This window comes from Carettochelys insculpta, chromosome 18 (genome assembly GCF_033958435.1).
Source record: "Carettochelys insculpta isolate YL-2023 chromosome 18, ASM3395843v1, whole genome shotgun sequence".
NCBI classification, from domain to species: domain Eukaryota; kingdom Metazoa; phylum Chordata; order Testudines; family Carettochelyidae; genus Carettochelys; species Carettochelys insculpta.
Genome location: NC_134154.1, coordinates 3,531,885 through 3,554,093, shown reverse-complemented (window position 1 = coordinate 3,554,093; position 22,209 = coordinate 3,531,885). Strand labels below are relative to the sequence as shown.

The following is a 22,209-nucleotide window of genomic DNA, read 5'->3' as shown; positions in this document are numbered from 1 at the left end:
CAGGGCCGATCATCTTCTGTACCCTAAAAAGAGCAGTGCACCACCTTCTCCAAACCTCTTTCGGAATGGGGAGCATTCCCACACTTCAGCATTGTGCTTCAGTTGCCTACAGTGGGAGTGGACTCCCTGCCATTCATTAATAAAGGATTTATGCAGAGTCTCCCTAAAGAGTTAACCAGCCCAGCTCTCCCCACCAACAGCCCTTCCAGGTTGAGATCAGAGCTGGGTTTTGTCTGTGTGTGTAAATCTCTGGCTTAGCCTTTCCTTCTGCTCCCCTTGTCTGAGCCCTCCCTGGGGGGATGGGACAGCAGGCAGTTTGCATGTCCTAATTGACGGCTCTGAATGCATAATGCATTTTTTATTTTAATGAATAGCCAGATTGCTTTGATGGCTTTTATGCAGGATTTCCCGCTTGCCCACTGGAGACTCCTTTTCGGAGGTGGAGGGGGGTGCTAATGTCTGTAGCTCCAGCCTCCTCCTCTCATACAACACTCTGGTGCCGGCCTCAGTAGTTTGCATGCCTCTAAAGTGAGTCGTTGTCTTCTCTGTCCTTTTTCCGGTCACCAAAAGGCTCCCAGTCCCATCTCTAATGTGGGGTCATTTACCTCCTTGGTGAGCACAGCACAGAGAGGATATAAATCCCCTTGGCTTGCCTCTCGCTGCTGCTCTCTTCTCCTATTTTGCTTTGAATTGGTGAAAGCAGCCTGTGGTTAATCTCCCTAGTGACAGGCTACTAACTCTGTGTGTGTGTGTGCGCGCGCGCGTGCGCAGGCCACAAAAGAACAAACACCACAGCCCTGAGCACACAACCTTCTGTTTTCCCCTTCCCCGCCCCTGTGTTGCGACCTGTGGCCCTGTTGCAGTTATTGATCCAGTGCTTTGATTTGCTGCAAGGCAGCTGGCTGTATCCTGCAGGCAGCAAGAAAACCAAGGGCTGCTCATCACAGGGGAGCTTGTTCCTACCATTCTGTTCATTGGCCGAATGGAACTAGTCGCAAAGTAGCTCCAGTATCTTGGACAGGCCCACCCACTCACCAGTCTGCACCCCAGCCAGGATGTGCTGTGGCTGTCTGGCATGATCAGGACAGTCCAGTGTGTCACCCTCAAGGCTTCTGATGTTCCCTGTCCCCCATCTGCTGTGTCCCTTCCTACTGTGCAATACGGCTGTGCTAATGGGATGGGAGAGCTCCAGATTCAGCGCCATTCCCTTGGGAGCTGTGCATTTGATCCTTAGTTGGGTGTTGAAGTGTAAGTGTGGGCCTGGTGGGTGCCCGATGCCGGGCAGGGGTGCTTCAGGGACAAAGGGGGGCTGCTGTCAAGGCCAGGGAGCACTCTGGGGCTCTTGTCTAGACTGTTTTAGGCAATTCAGCTGCTTGTCTCCCCAGCACACAACCCAGGGACTCGTGGGGAAAGAAGCCATGTCTAATGCAGGGGGTCAGTGACCTTTTCCGAGGCAGAGTGCCAGAATTTGACCTTTTGACCTCTATGCATGGTCCGAGTGTTGTTGATACTTTTCAAGTCACTAACAGTCCTGCTTACCACAGCATTGTTAATAAATAAATGCGGGTGTCGAGCTTTACCTGTTAGGTGGTAGTTGGCAGCATTCGCTGGGCTTTTGTTACTCCCCAGGCAGCTCGGCTTTGAGCAAGCTCCCGGCCGCATGGGGGAGGAGGGGTAGGGCTGAGCTCCTGCTTTGCGTGCCACCCTTGGCACCTGTGCTGGGGATTGCTTACCCCGGCCTAGGATTTCCTCCATAGGAAGGCTGGAGATAACTGCAGCACGCACTGTAGGGGGACATCCACCTGTGAAGGAAGAGTAACCTGGATGGAATGCTACGCTCCTGCAGGCGCACCTTCCCTGCCATGGGGCTGCCCTCCTCTCAGCCTCTTTTCTCCTTCCTGCTTGGAGGGTTTGTGAGTGAGCCTCCCTCTGTGCCCACTTCAGTGACTTGCCATTGAGCAATTGCAGGAGTATCCCCAAGCGACATGGCTGGCTGGAGGAACACGTCTCCACTCTAAGCAAGAGCTTATTGCTGAGACTTCCCGCTGCACTGTTCTCTGTCCAGTTCTGCCGCCTCTTGTAAAGCAGGAGTTAATGGAACTGCTAAAAGCTCTGAGCCTCTTAGGGAGAAGTGAGGCCAGTTCCTGCTGTGGGAGGGTCCCAGTCAGTGTCTGAGCCCATCTCATGTTTTGTACATCAGACTGGAGAAGCTCAGGCCTGGCTGCAGACTGTGACGTTAGCTGGTAAATGCCTCTGACAGTGAATTGCCTCTGAGGGAGCAGCCAGGTGACCTCTGAATGACAGAGCATCATTATGTTTAGGCTGCAGCCCCACTAGGGAGGGGTTGTGGTCAGTAAGGGCCATTTGCAAAGGAAATGTTTCAGGGGCGAGAATGTGAACTGGAGCTTCATCAGGTTTGTGGGTTCCCCTTAGAAAGCCTGGGGCCTGCTACTCACTGCTGCCATGGCCCTGAGCAGAAGCTGTCTGCAGCAGTGTGCTCAGAAATGCGATTTTGGATCCCACACCCAGTCTCCTGTCTGAAGCCTTACTGCTCCCATGATGGTAGTTTCGGAAGATGACAGGCTGTTAGACTATTAAGAGAAGCCCATTAATTCCTCTTCAGATAATCCCACTGTCCTGCCAGTGTCTTGTATCACACACAGGAATCATTCTTCTCCTACACTGTGCACCAGTCCAAACCACCTCTTCCTCAGTGACGTGTGCCCGCATCCATCCTTTTGTGCTTTACTGTCCTCCTACTGCATCACACATTCATCTTCCCTGTAACTCTTACCCACACATGTTGCTGTCTTCTGCTGTCCCCACCCAGCAGCCACCTCCTCCTCAGCTCTGACATGTGGACAGCCCTTTGCGGATCTTACGTCCAGATGAACAGCTATTGCAGGTTTGACTTTGCCTCGTGCTCCTCAGACAAGCAGGTATCCCGCCTCACGATCTGGAGTTCGGTACTACACAGCAGCAGCAGCCTGCACACGAGAGGCAGCAGCATGGAAACATGATGCAATGAATAAATGAAGGTGCAGGTGGTTATGAGGCTGGTGGAATGTGGGAGACGCTCGGGGGCAAGGGAGAGGAGACATGAGGAGCCAGGACGTGCAGAGAGGCTGTTCCGGGTGGCAGGGGCTGCGGGGGAAAGGGAGGTGCTGACGGAAAGGAGAGGAGGCAGGTGCTAGTGTGCAGATGGAAGAGGAAGCAGGGCAGAGAGAGAAGGTCTGCGAGCTAAGCCTGGAGCATACACAGGGACTCAGTCCAGGCTCTTGCCTGGCCGCACTGAGCACTGTCCATGGCAGTGCTGCTCACCAGAGGTTGTCATTGGTGGACATGTCTGTGCTGGACACCCAGGTTCCATGCTGGCATTCTGCCCATGTGGATGTCTCTGTAGCCCAGGCTTTCCCCCGGGGTATTTGGAGGGTGGTTCAGTGTGTATGGGTGGGGGGCGGCCCCTTATCTTTTCTGCCCACTGGGTGAGGGTGTTGCCGTTCCTCAATCAGGCCAGGAGGGCAGCTTCGGACACAAGCTGGACGAATGCTTCTTTGGGGGTTGGTATGGTAACGCTGACGGGTAGCCGGGCAGCAAACCTTCATCTGGCCAAAAGGCCCTGTGGCCCAGAACTCTGTTGTTGACATAGGGCCCCCAAAAGGAGGCCAGCTGGCTGCCCCTTCGGTTGAGGCTAAAGAGAACTAGGGAGGCTGATGGGGCCGGGAAAGAGATGGGTGGGAAAGGAATGGGGGGCCTGTGCTGCTGGCTTGGAGAAGTCCTGACCTACCCCACCTGTACCTGGAGCCAGGGTTTGAGCTGCTGGGATCCCCTCTGTATGGTGTGAGTTGCCAAGTTCTGTGGGGTACTGGTTCAGTGGCCAATTTGGTGAGGACTCTGGAGAGGAGGGGAATAGTCTCTGCCTGCTGCTGAACTGATAGAGTCACATCTACAAGGGTGTCCCTATCTCACTGGCGGAGGCTGTCTGACTGCAGGCGTGTGAGGCAGGTTCCCTGTAACCGGTCACCTCTGCAGTAGATTCTACCAGGCTCCTCATGGAAACGTGTCTCTGGGATGCTCGGGCAGCGTGTGACCCCTGGGCATGTGTGGACAGTGCTGGGATGTCTGGGGGGCATGCTGACTTCTCCTGTGTGGGATGAGGGGAGTGGGTATTTGCTGACCACTCCCAGAGGTTGGGGAGGGGCACCGTTTGCTCCCTCACAGGGAAGCCTATGTCTGCTGGTTGGGAAATCCTTCTGTTTCCTGCTGACCCCTCTCAGACAGATGAGTCAGCACACAAAGGATGTGACCCCAGAGCGCCTAACTGGAAATGTTCCCTCTCCCCTGCCCCAGTCAGTGATCAGCAGCCTGATGTGCTCCTGTTGCACCAAGTCTTGTCACGTTCCAGGAGAAGCGGGCAGATAAATCCATCCCCAGCTCAAGCCCAGAGTCCTCATGTGGAGAAAGGTCCTAGCCTGCTCTACAGAGCCCCACTCCAGGCTTCCCCCTACCCCACCCTCATGCACAGTAGCTGGAGTTTCCAGAGTCGTCATCTATGGTGGTCTCTTTGTGTCCCTCTTGCAGGGACTGCTCTCTCTCCAGCAGGTTTATGAGTCAGAGCTGTTAATAGAGCAGAAGGAAGAAAATCCCCCCCTCTGTGAGGCTTAGTAAATATTTCCCTCCTAGCCATTGACTGGAATACATCCCCTCCACCCCCTTCCCCCACTTCCTATGCCTGACTAGAATACATCCTCTGCCAGCCTCCTTTGCTGAGAAATCCCACCTCCGCAGGAGTCGTTCCTGTGCCTAATGCTAGTGTCTTGTCTTGAAGATCTGGACAACTTAGCCCTCAAGTGCTGGATCAGATAAACCCCGCATACATCCACATTGCCTCAGGAACAGCGTCCCAGGCTGACAGTATGATGGCTCGCAGCATCACAGCAGGACTCTGCTTGTGGCAGTAGAGAGCTTCCTGTTTGGGTTGAAGGGGAATTTTGGACATGGAACTTCTCTGAGCATGAGGGAACCTGCTGCTCCTTGCGGAACCTGACTGGATGTTCTCAGGCAGGGATTCTGCAGGTGGCCCATGGGGCTGGAGCCCTTGGTAATATAAGGGAATGAATGCCCTGAGTGGGTTTGGCAAGGAGGTGTGGATTTGGAATTCCGGTACCGTGTGGGAATATCCACTTTGTCAGTCCCCTTTAGTGACTGTGTTTGCCTGTACATCGGTGCGGGGCCAGGTGGGAAGCCACAGCAGTTCCTGGTGGTGTTTGGAGCCATGGCCCAGAGCCATGGCCCAGACCTATGAAGACTCGTGGTCTGACCCTCAGCCCAGATGTGGGAGCACTGACTGTTCCAGAGAGGAGGTGAAACTGAGCCAGAGCTGAGCAAAACCAGTTAATTGTCAAATGGCTCACATGGCTCTGTGCAAGAACCAAACATTACACAGTTAGTTGGCTTTGCTGAACTTCCCAGACCAGGGTGCTCTGGTGGTGAGCTGGCATAGTTGGTAGGAATGGCCTCATTGTAGACCCCTGTAAGAAGGAAGCTTTCTCCCTAAGCCAGCTATGTCTCAGGACTGGAGTCCTGCCTGAACTAGGCACCTCTGGGCAACCAGCAGCTGTGGTCTCCGTTCTCTTTTCAGACAGGAGTTGAGAGGCCTGGTTTCCTTCAGTAGGGATAGAGTCCAGCGTTCCCTCTCACTTTTAACATCCCTGGGCAGAATAAATTTTGTTGTGTGCACCAAGGCAGGTGTGGATGTGCACCACTAGTAGAAACACATGCTGCCAGCTGTGGTTGGCTGTGGGTGCTCTGCTAATCAGCTGGGCAGCATCTGAATTTTTACTGGGTGGCCGCCCAAGCACTCAGCTTACAGGGAACACGGGTAAAATCTGCTTCTGCTCCCTGTTGGCTTCAGAGTTAGGAAGGGAGCCTCCTGCTGGACTCCTGAGAAAATAGCTGCGACCTTAACCACACCTGCTTACCCCCTTGCATGCCACCAGGGCGCAGCAGCAGCCTACTATAGGGAAGCCTTGTGGGGCAGGGGGAGGAATGGAGGATCAGCACTGCAGCAGGGTAAGGAATGGGATTGACATGTGAGAATATATTTACACCTGAGGATGGTGAGCAGAGATTTGGCTGGCAACCAGCAGCTGTTCACATGCCTCAGAGGAGCAGAGCTGATTTGCATCATAATAAATATTCATCAGCTCTAAAAACATTAAATTAGAGTTCTGAGTTGCTGAAAAACACCATTTTTTTCTGCTTCATTTTGCTCTCCCTCTGACCGAACCCTTTCCAGCTGGGGAAGGTGGAATTTTGTTCTTGAGAAGGCCTAGCCTTTGTTTCTGCCTGGACCCTCAGCTTGAGGTTTTTCCCTAGTCCAGGGCTGGCGGGAGGGTGGGAGGAAAGGAGCATACATCAGTAGTGGAGCTGTGAATGCAGGCAGGCAAGCTCTCCAAACCCAGGAAGGAGTGAGGAGGTTCACACCCACCTAAATATAAACATCAACACACCCACAAGCTTTTCCAAGCCTGGCTCACCATTGGATTGCACTGGTCCCTGGGATCCTGCCCAGAGATGGTACAGTGATCTGTCAGGGGGTGGGTTTAGACCTCTGACGCGATGGGATGTTTGCTGCTAGCGGTCACAGAAATGCAGTGATGTTTGGCATGGGTAGGCATCCCCAGGACTGCCTCTTGCTCTTTAGCACCCAGAGAAAGCTGTAGTGTGGTCTTGTGTTAGTTTGTACTGGAAAATGTCTGATGCTCTAACTGTGAATGTATAAACAAGAGCTGGTTCTTGTGCATTCTTATTCTGCCTGTCTTCTCCGCCATCTTGTCTGGTAGGGCTGCCCTCACGGTATTGATAAAAGTCGTCTAGAGAGCAAAGCTTGGTGGGTGGGTATGAACGCACCTGCAGATATGCCTTCTTCACGGAGAGGGTTCTGGAGGCTTTGAGCAGAGCAATGAGTTAATGTGCACAACGTTACATTCTCAGACTTAGGTTTGAAGGCTGAACTGGTAACATGTAACACTGTCTGTCACTCCCTCATGTGTTTCCCAGTCATAATGGAGCATGGCTTGGGAACTGGCAATTTTTGCATGAGATATTCTGGTACTGAAATAGTAGAGAGACAGTAGGTCAGGAGCAGGGTGCAGTAGCAAAGTTGGCAGCGGTGAGATGATGGAGGGGACAGATGATAAAACCGCTTGTGGGAGGTGGAGCTCAGTCAGGACTGAATAATGTTGGTGGAGCTATCACCAGAAGAACTAGGGATAAAAGTTATTTCTGGAGTACCACTCACCATAGGATCAAGGTGTGTGGCCCAACCCTGGAGTAACAGGGGTGTGGTTGGTCATGATTAAGGTGCAGAGAAGCCTGCTTGGTACCCCGATCAAGGCAGTGTGAGAAGGTTTTCATGGTTGTGAGGGTGAAACTTGCCACCAGATTGGAGTCCCCTGCAAGCTTGCACCTCCCACCACTCATGTTCAGGCTACACTGATTCTGACTTTTCTGAGGGAAGGTCTGAGTACAGAACTGGGCTGAGACCTGTTGATGCCTATGGACTGCTGCGTTGTTTTGCTTAAATGATACTCCAGAGCCGTAGCGTTCAGGAGAGGCCAAAGGGGAGCAAAACAGGGGCACTTATCCTGTCTGAAACAAGCCGCTTGGGCCAAGGAACTCATTAAGACCCTTGAAACACCGAGCCTGTCTTCCGAGGGGCATCAAGGCAGCAGAGCTCCCTGCTGGTTCTGAGGGCTGATCGGTGTCTCTTCTGCAGAAATTTTATAGGGAATAGAAAAAGGCTTGAAATAAATGCATAGGAAAACCACGTCCAGCTGGGACTGTTCAGCTCCTGGCTGATTAGGGAATGCTGGTGGATTTGCTAGCAGTCCTAAGCAAATATAGGTCTCTTAGCAGTGCTTATTGGAATAGGGAAGCTGCAGGAGTGTTTAGCAGCTGCAGTGCACATACAGGCTTGGAATCAGGAGGAGTGTGTTCTGGGGGGGTCTCCTGTAGTTGGGTGACTGGTCTGGATAGGGTAGATCTGCAGAGTGGCAGCAGCTAGATGGGAAGGCTTATCTGGGGAGGTGGTGTATGCTGCCCTCTGCCAGTGAGCCGGGGAATGCCTGGTTGTTAAAGGCTGCTGCCAAGTTCCCTGTGTATGGAAATGGTCTGTTAGTGACTTGCTGTAAATTAAAGCAGCTGAAAGGATTTTGCATGATCTTCCCCAGCGAGATTCCTTTGAGGGCGAGCTGGCAGGTGGCAGTTCAGGCCCTGAAGAAAATGCTTGGAAAGTCAAGAGGGACTGGCAAGAAGGGCTGAGCAAGAAGAGTGTGAGTGAGCTGTCCAGCACGCGTTGGTAACTGCTTTGTGCAGCTCTCAGCTGGAGGTGGAGATTTGACTCCAGTTAAAACCGAAACTCAACACTCAGCTGCTCTCTCTGACTACGCAGTTCCGGCAAGTGATGGGGAGAGCAGGGGAAGAGACCAAACATCAGTGTTAACTCTGTGCCCAGGATTAGCAACAGAGAAGCTGTCCAGCCCCATTACTGTGACGGCCCTGTGGCCAAACTGTGCATTGTTCTTGGGTCTGAGAAAGCCAGACAGTAAAGCCCCAAGGAAGGGCATGAAAAGGAGAACACTAGTGAAGGAAATAAACTTGTAGGCCAGTTTTTATGAGACCCCCTCAACTGATCATCCATTTCTCAGGCTTCTCTTTGGACAGGCAATAGAGGGGGGCCTCTTCGGGAAAGGGCAGACCTAGAAAGAGCAGTGGGTGTGGCTGGTATGTCATGTTCTGTCACAGGTAAGTTACACAAGGCTCTAGCTTTGGGAGCTAGGGAGGTTTATCTTACTGGCAGTATTAATGCAGAGCCTGAAGCCGACCCTAACTGACTCCTGTCCTAACTAGAACTGTTCTCCTGTTGACAGCACCGGCAGCTCTTGAAGGACAGTTTCATGGTGGAGCTGGTAGAGGGGGCTCGGAAACTGCGCCACGTCTTTCTTTTCACTGACCTGTTCCTGTGCGCCAAGCTGAAGAAGCAGCTTGGAGGGTGAGGATTTCCCTGCTTCACAGCCCAGATTCTGAGCAGTGGACTTGGCAGAATGCTAGTTCAGTGCATACAGGCTGCCCAGGAGCACCCAAGTCAGCAGAGCTGTTATGCATACTGGGAGCATTGTACAGGGTAGTGGTGTCCTTCAGAGGAGACAGAGCTGAAGTCCTGATCACTCTGGGGAGTTAAGTACTGCCTGGCTGTCTGCCAAAGAGCAGGTGTGCCAATTGTGGCATCCTGGATAAATTCCAGCTGGGGGTCATTTAACTCTGCTGCCCTTAATTCACACTGCAGTCTCAGCTGTTCTTCACCTTCTGTTGCAGCCTGCCCTTGGTATTACTGTTGCCCTCTAGTGGCTGGCTTGCACAGGGGTTTATGAGACAGCCACAGCTTGTGGACAACTTCTGCATCAGACAGAAGAGGCTTTTAGATTCCAGAGGTCCTAGGTTCAGTCCTGTCTGCCGAAGACCCACCCAGAGGCTGTAAGCTCTTGTGCAGCAAGCTGCGGTGTTCCACCCCACTGATGGATGTGTTTGAGGATATCCCTGTATTTGGGACATGCTTTGGGATCCTTCAGAGTGAGCATGTGATTTTAAAAAAAAATCTCAGTGCAGCACCAGCACATGTTGTATGCACCATTGTGGTGGGAATCGGTTTCAAGATTCTTTGCTGGACGACAGACCTACCCCAACTGTGCTTCTTCCTCAGGGATTACAGTCAGGGTGAGCCTATTTCACTATCTTGTAACCTGCAGGGTCAGAAGCGTGGGAAGAGCAGTGAGAGCTGATTGCATGTAAGTGTATTTAAAGCCTGGTCCCCTCTTCCTTCCAGGAAAAACCAGCAGTATGATTGTAAATGGTACATTCCGCTCACAGACCTCAGCTTCCAAACTGTGGATGAGTCAGAGGCAGTGCCCAACATCCCACTGGTGCCTGATGAGGAGCTAGATGCCATGAAGATCAAGATCTCCCAGATGAAGAATGACATCCAGCGAGAAAAGGTAGTGGCAGGTGGTGCTGTGTTTCCCTAGGCCCAGGGTGCCCTCGCAATTTGTTGAGATGGGTGATTGTTTTATTCTGTGGTGCCCTGCCATGTGCCATGCAGTGGAACTAAACTTTTGGTAACACACGTGGTTATGGGCAAGTAGCTGTCACTAAGCACATTGCATTATCCTGTCTGATAGTGTCCTCTGGGGACAAAAGCCAATAGGAATGCAGTGAATCTGTTTTTCAGAGATTTCAGCTCTGGGATGTCTAAGCACGTGCTGGGGCACTGGTCACATACAAAGATACCCCTGAATTTTCACCACGTCAGTTGTCTTCTAAGTATGTTTGAAGCTTGGCTGATTTAAATAAACACATCAACCCATGGTCAGCAATCAAACGCTGACCTCTGTGTCTCTAAATTTGCCCTTTCTTTGTTTGCTGGATGTGTGTTTTTTCAGGGGTAGCAGCATCTCAGACATTCTACCCCCAACAAGTAAAGCAAAGGGGTGGAGGCTGACAGCTCTGGTGTGTAACCAAGGGGTTATGAATACCTTCTGCATCTTGAGCAAAGCTTTACCTGTAGTTACTATGGATGCACTTCCAGTCCACAGCCTTAGCTAGCTCTCTGGAGCGGTTGCCCAGGAAGAGGGGGGTGATAGCAATAGAACTCATCAGAAAATCTCTTCAGGGACCCAGCTGGTGAGTCACATGTGGATTTAGACAGTTAGGACCACAGCACATGCTCCACTGGGATTTGGGTATCGAAAGAGAATCTGGCTCTTAATTGACCTCTATTGAAAACTGCCATAGCTGCATATGTCTGGGAAGGATTGGGAGCTACTACTGCTGTGTAACCCAGGTAGCTTCAGGACACAATCCGTGCAGGAGGTGCTTATATAAAGAGGCTTTGGAGGACTGTGCTGGGGCCATTGTGCTGCTCAGTAGCTGAGTGCTACTCATGCTGGTTCAGAAGCTCCTGTGCAAAGGTATACTGCACTCCTGTGCAGAGCCTTCAGTGGGGAAAGGCTGATCAAATGAACAGCTCTGAGAAGTGCCCAGGCCTGAGCCTCTTGGGAAATGTGTTTGACTGTACCTAGAGTTCTGGACCCTAAGTGGGGTAGAGTTCCACGTGCCCTGGCAGCAGAACCACTGCTGCACGGAAGTGGTGTTTGGCCACCTGTACAGGCAAGCAGGGGCTGGATCTGGGAATCAAGCCAAATCTCCTCTTCTACGTTGATTCCAGTGGCAGACTATCGTAACGTCTCTCTCCTCTCTAGAAGGCTAACAAGGGCAGCAAGGTCATCGAGAGGTTGAAAAAGAAGCTGTCTGAGCAGGAATCTCTGCTCTTGCTGATGTCTCCCAACATGGCTTTCCGGGTCCACAACCGGAACGGCAAGGTAAGCTGCTCCCCAGAAGTCTCAGGGTCGAGAATGAGGTGAAAGGGGGGTGTTTGTGTGTACCTGTGTCACTGGGCCCCACCCGCTTGAATCAGACCTGCTCAAGCATTTGTCAGTTTGTAATTTTCTCATGGTCTGGTGGCTGGTCTAAAAGTAGTCTCTAGGCTGCAGATGTCCAGTCTGTGCCATGCTGAAGGCCACCAGGAGCCCAAGGGTTAATTTCATGTGCACTGAATTTTTTAAATCAAATCAGAAATTCACCTCGGCCTTTGCTCAGATCTGCACAGCCAGGGGTGGGAACTGCATCACTTCCCCAGGGATAAAGCCCTGCGGCTTCTGCGCCCATCACTTCACCCTTCAGGAGAGTTGCAGGGAGAGAGTACTCGCAGGCCTAATGTCATGGCTGCCGGGTTCACTGGCCCCCTACTGCTGACAGACTATGTGTGGAGAGTCTCTTTCAGCTAATGGGAGAGGCTTATGGTGCCAGGCTTATCTCCAGCGCAGTATGGTGGGGTATCAGTGACCGTGGTACCCGCATGTACTCAGCAATGGATTCTTTAAAGATCTAGTCACCTCCATTTTCTTCAGCTCATTTTGAAGGCATTTTGGCATCTGCTTCCTCAGTACACACCTGCCTAGTGTTCCATGGCGCACACTGTAGGATGGCATTGCCAGAATAGACAGACAGTCATGGGAGCTCGTGCTGCCACAGTCTCAGCTACCACTGACAGTATGTCCTTTGAGGAAGCCTGGACTTCAGGCGCCCTGGTTGGTGCTGAAGGCGCACAGCTGGGGGAGTTCACCGTGCCAGGTGGTAGTTCAGACTAATGTTCCTTGTTCCCCTGACTCTTCCTGCACAGAGTTACACGTTCCTCATCTCGTCAGACTACGAGCGGGCAGAGTGGAGAGAGAACATCCGGGAGCAGCAGAAGAAATGTGAGTGTCCCTTGGCCGGTCAGAGCCCTTTTCCTAGGACACTCCAGAGACCATCCAGCTGGGTAACTTCAGTGCATATGCTCTTCCCCCTGCCAAGGAGAAGGAGTAAGGGAATGAATTGTCCAATCCTCCCCCTTGTTCCAAGAAGTTAGAAAGGGGGAATGGCCCCTGGCCACAAGGAGGAGGAGATAACATAGATGCATTTTCTTCCCAGGCCTTGTTGCTGCATCTGGGGCCAGTGGAGGTGGTTTCGCTCCCAGTCATAGACATAAATGTCAAGGAGCTGGGGCACACGGAGAGCTCTCAGCCATGGAGTCACTTCTCCCATTGACCTGCAAAACCAGTGTCTTCTGGGGCAGCAAAATCCCAACCCGTTCCCTGGGCTTTGCCTGAGGGGTGTGATTTATCTTTGGAATGGGGTTGGCTAAGGCTCTGTCGGGGAGAAGGGCGTCCCTTGTTCTGTGTACAAGATGCAGAAATTGTACCTAGGACAAGCGAGGCCTTGTACTTGGCTGAAGCCTCGGGGTGGGGGGAGGGGGTGTCATGTGTGCTGGAGCCATGGTTCCATCTAGTCACAGAAATACTTTCTTCTGCCAAATGGGAGCTTGTGCATGTACCCCTGCCTGGGATCGAGACATGCCTGTGGAGCCCTGTGCAGACACCATCCCCTCTCTGAATTTCCTTGGCAGGCTTTAAAAGTTTTTCGCTCACATCCGTGGAACTCCAGATGCTGACAAACTCCTGTGTCAAGCTTCAGACCGTCCACAACATCCCCCTCACCATCAATAAGGAAGGTGAGAGCAGTTGTGGGTGCTGTCAAGTGGACCAGCTGTAGTCGTCATCCACCCCTTGCCTTGCCTTTACATCCCGTGTGTCTTCCTCTTACCATTCTCTCAGGCCAGAGGCCTGCAGGTGGCTGTGAGTGGATGCTCTTGTAAAACAATCCCCATTCTGACTACAGGTAGAACCTGAACAACCCAGCTCTGGTGCAGACACTTCCTGGAGGAAGAGTTTGATTGTAAAGTCTCTGTCCCTAGAAGCTTGGTCTGCACAGACAAGATGCAGCTGGCAAAGGGAGGAGCGGAGATGGGAGGGTCTGCTCAGAGATTCTGGAGTCAGTCAGAGTCAGTCCCCCAATATAAATACTGCCTTGCAATACAATTCCTGCCCATCCCCCATGGCTTTATGCTCTTATCCATCATTTTTGGGTGGATTGTCATATTATTTCAGTTATTGCTTCTTTTTCTTTCCCCCATTGTTCAGTGAACTCAGGTCCCTTCCCCTGTCTTCCTTTCACCAACTCCCTAGCCATTGTACCCACAGAAGTCCTGGCCACTAATCCCACCCACTCCTTCCGCCAGGAGCACAGCCTCTCCACCTGCCTAGCACTGGTTTCTGTAGGGTTTTCATACTGATGGATGCTTTAGAATGTGGCTTTTAAATTCAGTGTGCTGGACTTGAGGAAAAGACGTGAAATAGCCACAGTCCTCACTGTGGCTGATACAGGTATAGGATTTTCAGTTTGCATATTTGTGGCAGGGGAGCAGTTCTGTTCTTTTGGGCGCTCTCCATCCTCATCAGCCAGAGGCATTTGTGGTTTTGAGCTGACTCTTGACATTTTTGGCCTGCCTGTGTGACCGGGAGGGCACTGACAGTGAAATGGCGGGTGCTGCTGTGAAGGAGGCAGCAAAAACATGAAATGAATCCAATGTAGGGAGGCAAAATCTTGGAGATGCTGGGAACATGTTTGTGCTGGTTCTCACTGAGCAGGTTTGCAGTGGGATTAGGCATGTCAGTTAGTGTGGTGGTGGGGGGTCACTGTGCATCATATGTCTTCTCTGTAAGAGAGTGGAGTGTAGGGATTTGGGCCTAATGGGTGTGCTGCTTGGGCTGGTGTCATAGAGACAAGATTGGCCACAAGGTGGTAGTTAGCCAGGAGGTATCAGAGGTTCAAGAACTGAAATCAGTAGGCAAGGGTCAGGAGTAGGTACCAGACTAGAGTCAGAAGGCAAGAGTCAGTTTCAGGCTGGAGTTGGAGACTGCAGATCAGACCATGAGGTGAAGTCTAGAGCTGCAGCAAGCCAGAATTCTGCATTTTTGGAGCACTTTCTAGGTTAAATTGTAACTGTGGGCTGATCAGAAGGCTGCAGGGTGCTGTTGCACTGATTGCTTTGGGTGGTACTTTCTGGGACACGGTGATCCTGAGTTGCAGCTCTGCCGGATATGCTGGTGGTGATGTGGCAATGTCAGCTGCCACAGTCCTGTGAATCCTTACACTCTTTTTTTAATGCCAGGCCAGTGTTTAAAGGGCTTGCGAGAAACTTACAGCTCATACTTTGGTCTGAAAAGCTTTACCTACTGTAGTTACAAGAGACAGATACCTTAGATCAATATTGTTGACAGATTAGAGAGAGAAAATCTGCCACAGAGAGAGAAGAAAAACTGAGGGGATTTCTCAGTTCTGTCACTGACTGATGGGTAACCTTGGGCAAATTCCTTCACCGCTCTCTACCCGATTCCTCTGCAGTCCCTGTGTGTGTCACCTATTTAAACTAAGCTTTCTGAGGCAGCGACGCTCTCTTATTCTGTAGAGTGCTGAGCTCATTGGGTCCCTGATCTCCATTGGGACGGCAGGTGTTGCTATAATATACATAAAAATCATTCTGAGTTTTCCTTCTGTGCAGTTGACAGTCCTTTGTATATAGTCAGTTCCACTACTTTACCTGCATAGTCAGTTGGTTTCTTCTCTTGTCTGGGTCTTTTGCAGCACCACTAAGAAAGAAGAAAAAATTTAAAATAATAGTGTGATTGTAAAAGCCCCAGAATTGTCAGGAGGACTCTGGGGTGGTAGTACCTGGAGCAATTTACAAGTAATTTCTAAAAACTGGGCTAGAATTCATGTTTCTGCTACTGGAATTGAACACCGCCTCATCTTCTGTCCGGCAGCCTCTGAGATCTAAATCTTCTTTCGGTGTCTTCCCTTTGCTACCTCTGCGACGCTGAACTAAAATCTCTTGGGTCTTTGTGCAGATGACGAATCGCCTGGACTCTATGGATTCCTCAACGTCATTGTTCATTCTGCCACAGGCTTCAAGCAGAGTACAAGTGAGTTGCAAATCTCTGATATGTGAGTGGAAGTCTGCCAGAGCCAGAGGACAGAAATGGCAGCTCTGGGCATGGAGACCTCAGCTGGGGGATGCAGGGCTTGGGGAGGAGTCAGTTTGGGTGGCTGGTAGTTGGGGTTAGTGTAGGTTTAGGGGATGCTGACTAGCTGCTTGTGGTGGTAAAAGCTCTCAGATCAGGCTCCAATACAAATTGTTTCACTCTGAATCTGTTTTCTGTCACTTTACTTACCATATTAGCTGCTTACCCAATAGTTTATGCATAAATCAGCTCTTGGTCCTTCATTATCCATTTTCCAACTCTGTTTGAGTGAAACCTCAGGGCCCAGTCTCCAACATCACAGTAACAGCATCTATTGTAAGAAGCAAGTGATATAATAAACACTGGGTTCACTGGAGGATCAAGTAGGAGGCAAAGCTGAGCAGCACTTGGGGTGGGGAGAGAGTCCTTGTTAAAATACACACGCTTTCTGCAGCAGCTAAGATAATGAAGGAAGATCCTAATTTAATGTTCATTGATGTCTGGGGTCTTTCTGTGGGCCTGGCTAAGCATTGCAGTGGAGCTAACTTCCAGGGTGCATGCACTTGTCTCTGTGTAACCACACACACAAACAAATCTAAGGAAAGAGGAGGCCAAGTGCCCTTTCTGCTAAGTGACAGAAACACACCTTCTGAGCTGAATTGAGGACTCTATCATCAGTGGGTGCCAGTCCCACGGAGGATGCATTAAAGGCCTCTATGCTGAGCACACTTCTGCTGCTGTGGTTACACCAATGTACTTATGCCCACGCTATGTACATGGAAACCTGCAGTGAAGATGCACTGTCTGGTGTAATACATGCCACGCACTAGCGCATTTTGTCTGCACTAGGGCGTTTGCACTGGTGTGGCTCCACTGCTTCCCAGAGCCTCAGAGCAGAGAGGCCTGAGAGGGCAGCTAGAAAGCAAAGAAGAAAGTTATAGTAATCTTGACAAATCCTCTGTTCTGTGTCTCCCCTCCAGACCTGTACTGCACATTGGAGGTGGATTCTTTTGGGTATTTTGTGAACAAGGCTAAGACCAGAGTTTACAGGGACACTACAGAGCCCAATTGGAATGAGGTGGGTACGGATAGGCTTCATGTGATTCATTAGACATGCTGGGCCTAGTTTACCTCCTTGAGGCAGAAAGTTTACAGATGAGGAGGTTGTTTGATTTGCAATCTGTACTGTGTGAACTCAACTCTTCTCACATCTGAAACCATGGTCTGCGGGGTTTCTGTCATTTCTGCTGGGTTCTTATCATGGTAGATTTTAATCTCGGAGACTCACTGATGAAGTGGCAGGAGCAGATGTACCTTGCTTGATCACCCAGCTGGTTGTACAGCCGTGTGTGTGTGTGTAAGTAAAAGTATCTGTGGAAATACATTGAAAAAGGAAGTATTTTTGAGGGGGTGTGTACAGTTATAAGATTTCAGCATCTTGCTTATTTTAAACCTAGTAATGTGTAATTAAACACAAGAAATATGGGGCCATCTATTTCTTTTAATGGTGCCTCACTATAATATGTTGAAACTTGACCAAGGGACCAAGCATCTTTCATATTCATCTCCAAAGTGCCCCCAGATGGACTAAGCACTGTTCAGCTCAACTGCTCTCTAAGACCCATTCTGTTAGGTGAGAGATCTCTGTCAGTCCTTTGTGTGGTCCCTTGTGCTTGTTTTCAGTGAGGCTGGACAAAGTCAAATACCCAGAAGACTCACTCTGTCTGATAATTAATTGCTGCTCTTCACCTTCCCTTTGCTGCAGGAGTTTGAGATCGAGCTGGAAGGCTCGCAGACCCTGCGGATTCTGTGCTATGAAAAATGCTATAACAAGACCAAGCTCACCAAAGAAGATGGCGAGATCATGGATCGAATCATGGGGAAAGGCCAGATCCAGGTAGGGCTGCCCTTTTCCACTTCTAAGCCCTGCACTAGGCTAAACGGCGGAGCTTTAAAATCCTGGAGCTCCCTTGGCTCTGTTGGAAGATGTGCCAGATGCTGGAAGTCAGGCAGACAGACTGGGGGTTTTGTGAGACACAGCTGGCAGGTTAAACATGACACTGACCTTTTTCATACTTCACTTGCCCCAACGATGGTGCCGTTCTGCAGGGGTTATTGCTGGAGAGGATTGGGGGTTTCATCTTCTGTCATGTCTCAAATCCTCCCTGGAGAATTTGTTATGATAGCTCAAAGTCACTGAGGCCTGTATGCTCTTTTTACAGAGGGAAGGATAAAGTGAGAGGGGTGGCTTTATGTGAAAGGCGTGGAATGGCCTCTGTCAGTCCGCTCATAAATGCGTCCAGAGGAAATGCTGTCTGCCCTAAAGCTCATGCTGGGAGTGTATGGATGTGAGGGTAAAACCGCGCAGGACATAGCTGTTCCTCTGACCACCGCCAAGTTCAGAATTTTGTTTCCAAGACCACGGGGTGTATGTATGAGATTTAAATGGGCTCTTTGACCTCTTCTTCATTGCAAAGCAGCTTGTAGCATTAGTGTGTGTTTTGCAGGTGCCAGAGAGGGGTGGAGAGATAATGGTTAGAAGAAGAAGGGGCTGATGCTCCCAGAAAATTGTGTGGTGGAGGCCTAAGGTTCTGGCCCTTCGGTTCTGGCAAAGATCTCTGGTGTTTCTGGATGGGGGGGCAGGTTGAATGCATTGTATTATCCCCTCATCTCCTCCAAATCGCTTCTCTCATTTTGTGATGCCCAGTGACATGCCTGGCCAGTTGCACTGACTATGATATTTGCTGAGGTTCAGGGCATGTATGCTGCCTGTCCATGTGTTCTGTAGAGCATCCTGCATACTTATGCCCCTCTATCAAATACCTGTCCATGCTCTTCTCCCATTTCTGTCTCTGTGCTCACCCCTCCTTGCAGTACTGCTCTTTTGGACAGCTGAATGGTCATTGTAGCAGCCTGGCCCTTGTCTTTTGAAGGGGGTTGAGTCTGGGTATGGTGTTGCAGTCCTTATTCATTTGTGGATCCAGTCAAGACTGGTGTCTACAAGAGCTGTATGAGACATTCACGCAGTACTCAGACTGCCATGTGGTGGTCAAGGAAAGCTTTGTCACTGAACCAAATCCCTGGGGGAATATTTGGGGGAAAAATGAAATAGTAAAATTGATAAATGGGAGTATTAACAGGCTACTTCATGTTGAGTGGTTCTCTAGAAAATGAGCTAAATTATGCTAAACCAGCTGTTCAGTCTGGGATTTAGCTGCGACACTCTAAGGCCAGGTCTTTGCCTCAGCTCCATATTGCTTATATTGGTATAATTGCATCACTGTGGGGCATGAAAAATCCACTTCTCAAGTGACATAGTTACATTGATTTAATGCCTCTTCCCCACCTCCTAGGTTTAGACCGTGTTCTGCTAGAGGGAGACGCTCCTACGCTCATGGGAGAGCTTCTCCTGGTGGCACAGCTACTGCCTCTTGCGGAGGTGGATTTACTACACCAACGGGAGAAACTCTCCCATTAGCATAGGAGCATCTTCACTTAGGCGTTACTGCAGTGCAACTGCAGTAGTGCTGGATTTTAAGCATGGACCTACACTTGTCTCATCTCTTTCCCAGAACTGAAGAGGAGCTCTGCATAGCTCAAATCTTGGCTGTCCCACTCATTGAATGTGATCCAATCAAAGCTATCTCTCACACCCTGTCTCCTGCATAGCACACTCAAGCTAACAGGGTCTGGTTGCTTCCCTTGTGGATGTGCTGACTGCTGCTGCACTTGCATGGATCTTAGCAGCAACACAACAGCAGAGTTTCAGCCCCCAAGCTGTTAGATGGGCTTTTATCACTGCACCCCACTTCCCACCCTGGTCACCAAACACTGGATTTTCCAAAAGTTTCAGGTAGAGCAGGTTTAAAAAAAAAAAAAACTCTAAAAATTTTGGATGAAAAGTGGCATTTTGGTGTAACAGACACTAACAGAAATTATATTTTTGTGAAATTGTTTCCATTTTCATAATTGAAAAATCAGCTATTTTTGGTTAAAAGTCTAGATTTTCAATCAGGAAAACAAACAAATGAAATCGGTTTTTTGCCCAAAAATGGAATGCTTCCAAGGAAATATTTTAATACAGTTTTTGTTAGGTTTCTCCAGTAGCCCTAAATAGAAACAACCTCCTGCCTGGCATGTTTTATCAGAGTTTATTTTCTAATTCCTGTCAAGCTCTGAAGAGCTGAAATTACGCCAATTTAGCCTGTCTTGACTTCTCAGAAACTTCTGTCTCATCATCATATTTATTTATTAGAACTATTGTGTAGTTTTTCTTTTAAAAAAAAAAAAAAAAAAAAGAAGGGGGGGGGTGTCCTAAAATAACCCCTCTGTTGGGACCTTGTTGATAAATGTTAAGGGCAGATTTTTTTTAACAAGTCACTGGACACCCGTTTTTAAAATCATGGAATACTTCTAATGTGACAACAACTGTGCGACTAAACAGGTGGGAAACCTCACTAGCAAAGTCAGCAATTGCTCCTTTTGCTATTTTTTAATATTTGTTTTCTTTCAAGACTTTTCCAGGGGCTTTTGGTTTGAGTTGTGTTTTTCACTAGATAGCCTCTGGCATCTCTGGGGCTTTGGTACTGTCATTATCGTGGTCAATGTCTGCCCTCCATTAAGATGAATCCGTTCTCTGGAAATGAATGGGAGTGGCGTGAGCTTTTCCACAGGCTCGCAGAACCTAGCCTCAGAACAGGCAGGATCACACCCACATCCTCCCATTGCAAAAAGTAGGAAAATCTTTATTTTGGCTTAAAACCACTGGGTATTATAAGCTTCTTGCTGTTGTTGTTAATCTGTGACTTTCCACTGCTGGGATTTGTGAATCACCAAACTCTGTATTGCAGAGACAAAGACAATGAGTCTAGCAGCCCAGCACTGGGTTTGCTGTGAAATGTTTATTAGCTCTGAGTGTTAGATAATGCTGGAGGAAGGAAGGCTGTAAATTGGTCCATGTGTGCAGAAAATTGTAGAGGTTTCCAGGAATAGGCAGCAATTTAATGGCTTCCACTGCTCATATGTTCTATTCCTATGAAATGTTTTACTTGCTGCTTTTACAGCCACATGAAAGAGCTTTATTGTTGTTTGTAGACTCCAAATTTTCCCCAGATCGTGTAAGTCTGAAAACTTTATTCTCTGTGTGCTGCTTGTGAGCCTAATAGTAAAATCCCCCTCCTTGGGTCTCTCTTCTATGTCCTAGGAAGGGCAGCAAGCTGAGCAGCTCTAACAACCTGTGTATGCACAGACAGGCCTGCCTGCTGTGTCAGATGCACTGATAAGTGAAGTGGAGACAAAAGATGTGCTTCTAGTGCACATAGTACAGGGATGGGGGGGAGTAGTGGCCGGATATTGTTTTGTTTTATCAGAGGAGGGACCTCCTGATTTTGTTACATGAAGTCTGTCAGCTTTACTCAGACTTTTTTCCTCTCCATTGGGTCCTTTTGCCCTCTTGATTTTGCCCTTCTGCCTCAGGCAGACTGACTTTCCTTTTTCTTTAGCTCTGTAGGATTAACATGGATGCCTTTTGTTTACTCTTCTGAGACTGAATCTGGGTGAATGAGGGAAGTCAGCACGAATATGTCCAGTCCTGGGATAGACTGCAAGAATGAACTGACGCTATGATCCGCTTCTAAAACCAGTTCTGAACAAGTTATTCTCTCTGCATGAGCAGTTCAAACAAGCTCAATCCTCTCCTCCCCAAGCAGCACTGAAGAATCAGGGGCTGGAATGGATAGGAGGCTGTGACCATAGAGCACAAATATTTTGATGCTCTGATAGCGGTGCACCAGTTTTGCTTCAATGCCATGAAAGACCAGCACCCTTATCTGTTTTGTTATCTGGACAGGCTTGTAGAATTGCACGGGGCTATCTCCCTTTCTCTCTGTTTTTAGACCTACAGACATGTTTTCTGTGCAAACTGACAATCCGATGCTGCAGCCCCCAAAATCCATCTCCAAACGTCTTTACACACAGGAGCTAATGTAGTCAGTTTGGCCATGCGGAACAGCATCCTGGCAATGAAAAGAAGGGTGGAAATGAAGAAAGCCAAGGGTCGTGCCTAAAGGGCAAGGGGGGAGGGGTCACCTGTCAGTGATGAGCTCTGAGATCTGTGGGTCCAGGCAGGACTGAGTGCTTTGAGTAGTAATTAGCCACAGACAATACACATTTGGTGCTTCTGAGCAAGATAGGAAGATTGGCCCTATTGGTTAGAAACAGCTGGAGTGTGAAACTGCCACGGAAATTCAGTAAGGGAGAGATGAGAATGAGTAAATAACATAAAATGCACTAACCTGAAAAGAAGTGTTTCATGTGTCTTCCATCTCCCCCTTCTGTTGGCTCCTCTCCTGGTCCTCCTTCCTTTTCCCTTTCTGTATCTTTCCTCTGTGCTGTCTCTGAAAGGACAATGTGCTCTGTGTTGGGGTGAGCCAGGCCAGAGCTTTTTTTTCCTTAGTCCCTGGTTTACCTTCTCCACCAACCTGTATCACCATCTCTCCACCGTGTGCCTCTGTACTAAGTGCCCTCAGCTCCTGTTTCCATCATAATTTCCTCCCTCTCTTTCTCCTTGTCATTGTCATCATCGTTCTTACTTAAATGGATGCCAAGGCTCCTCAGCTGCTCCTGGGCTGGGGTCCTCCTGAAAAAATCCCTGTTGAACTGAGCTGGCTTATGCCTTTGCAGTCTGTGCAGG

General features: G+C 49.6%; 1 protein-coding gene and 1 long non-coding RNA gene across 4 annotated transcripts in view; one reads left to right on the top strand and one right to left on the bottom strand.

The window, feature by feature from the left end:
- BCR (BCR activator of RhoGEF and GTPase) overlaps positions 1-22,209 on the top strand; it is a 112,880-nt gene that overhangs the window by 74,414 nt on the left and 16,257 nt on the right. For both annotated transcript variants that reach the window (XM_075013029.1, XM_075013030.1), the window contains 8 exons: positions 8,934-9,055; positions 9,887-10,055; positions 11,319-11,438; positions 12,299-12,374; positions 13,064-13,168; positions 15,405-15,479; positions 16,499-16,596; positions 17,284-17,415. In XM_075013029.1, the coding sequence (XP_074869130.1) occupies positions 8,934-9,055; positions 9,887-10,055; positions 11,319-11,438; positions 12,299-12,374; positions 13,064-13,168; positions 15,405-15,479; positions 16,499-16,596; positions 17,284-17,415 (897 nt within the window). The remainder of the gene's footprint in view (positions 1-8,933; positions 9,056-9,886; positions 10,056-11,318; positions 11,439-12,298; positions 12,375-13,063; positions 13,169-15,404; positions 15,480-16,498; positions 16,597-17,283; positions 17,416-22,209) is intronic.
- The window catches only part of LOC142022803 (uncharacterized), a 35,026-nt gene continuing 25,053 nt past the window's right edge, over positions 12,237-22,209 (bottom strand). Inside the window, exons 3-6 of one of the 2 annotated variants that reach the window (XR_012648046.1) lie at positions 21,812-21,913; positions 15,745-15,849; positions 15,098-15,146; positions 12,237-12,463 (exon numbers count right to left, since the gene is read on the bottom strand). This is a non-coding gene — a long non-coding RNA (uncharacterized LOC142022803). The remainder of the gene's footprint in view (positions 12,464-15,097; positions 15,147-15,744; positions 15,850-21,811; positions 21,914-22,209) is intronic. The other variant, XR_012648047.1, reaches the window with a different exon arrangement.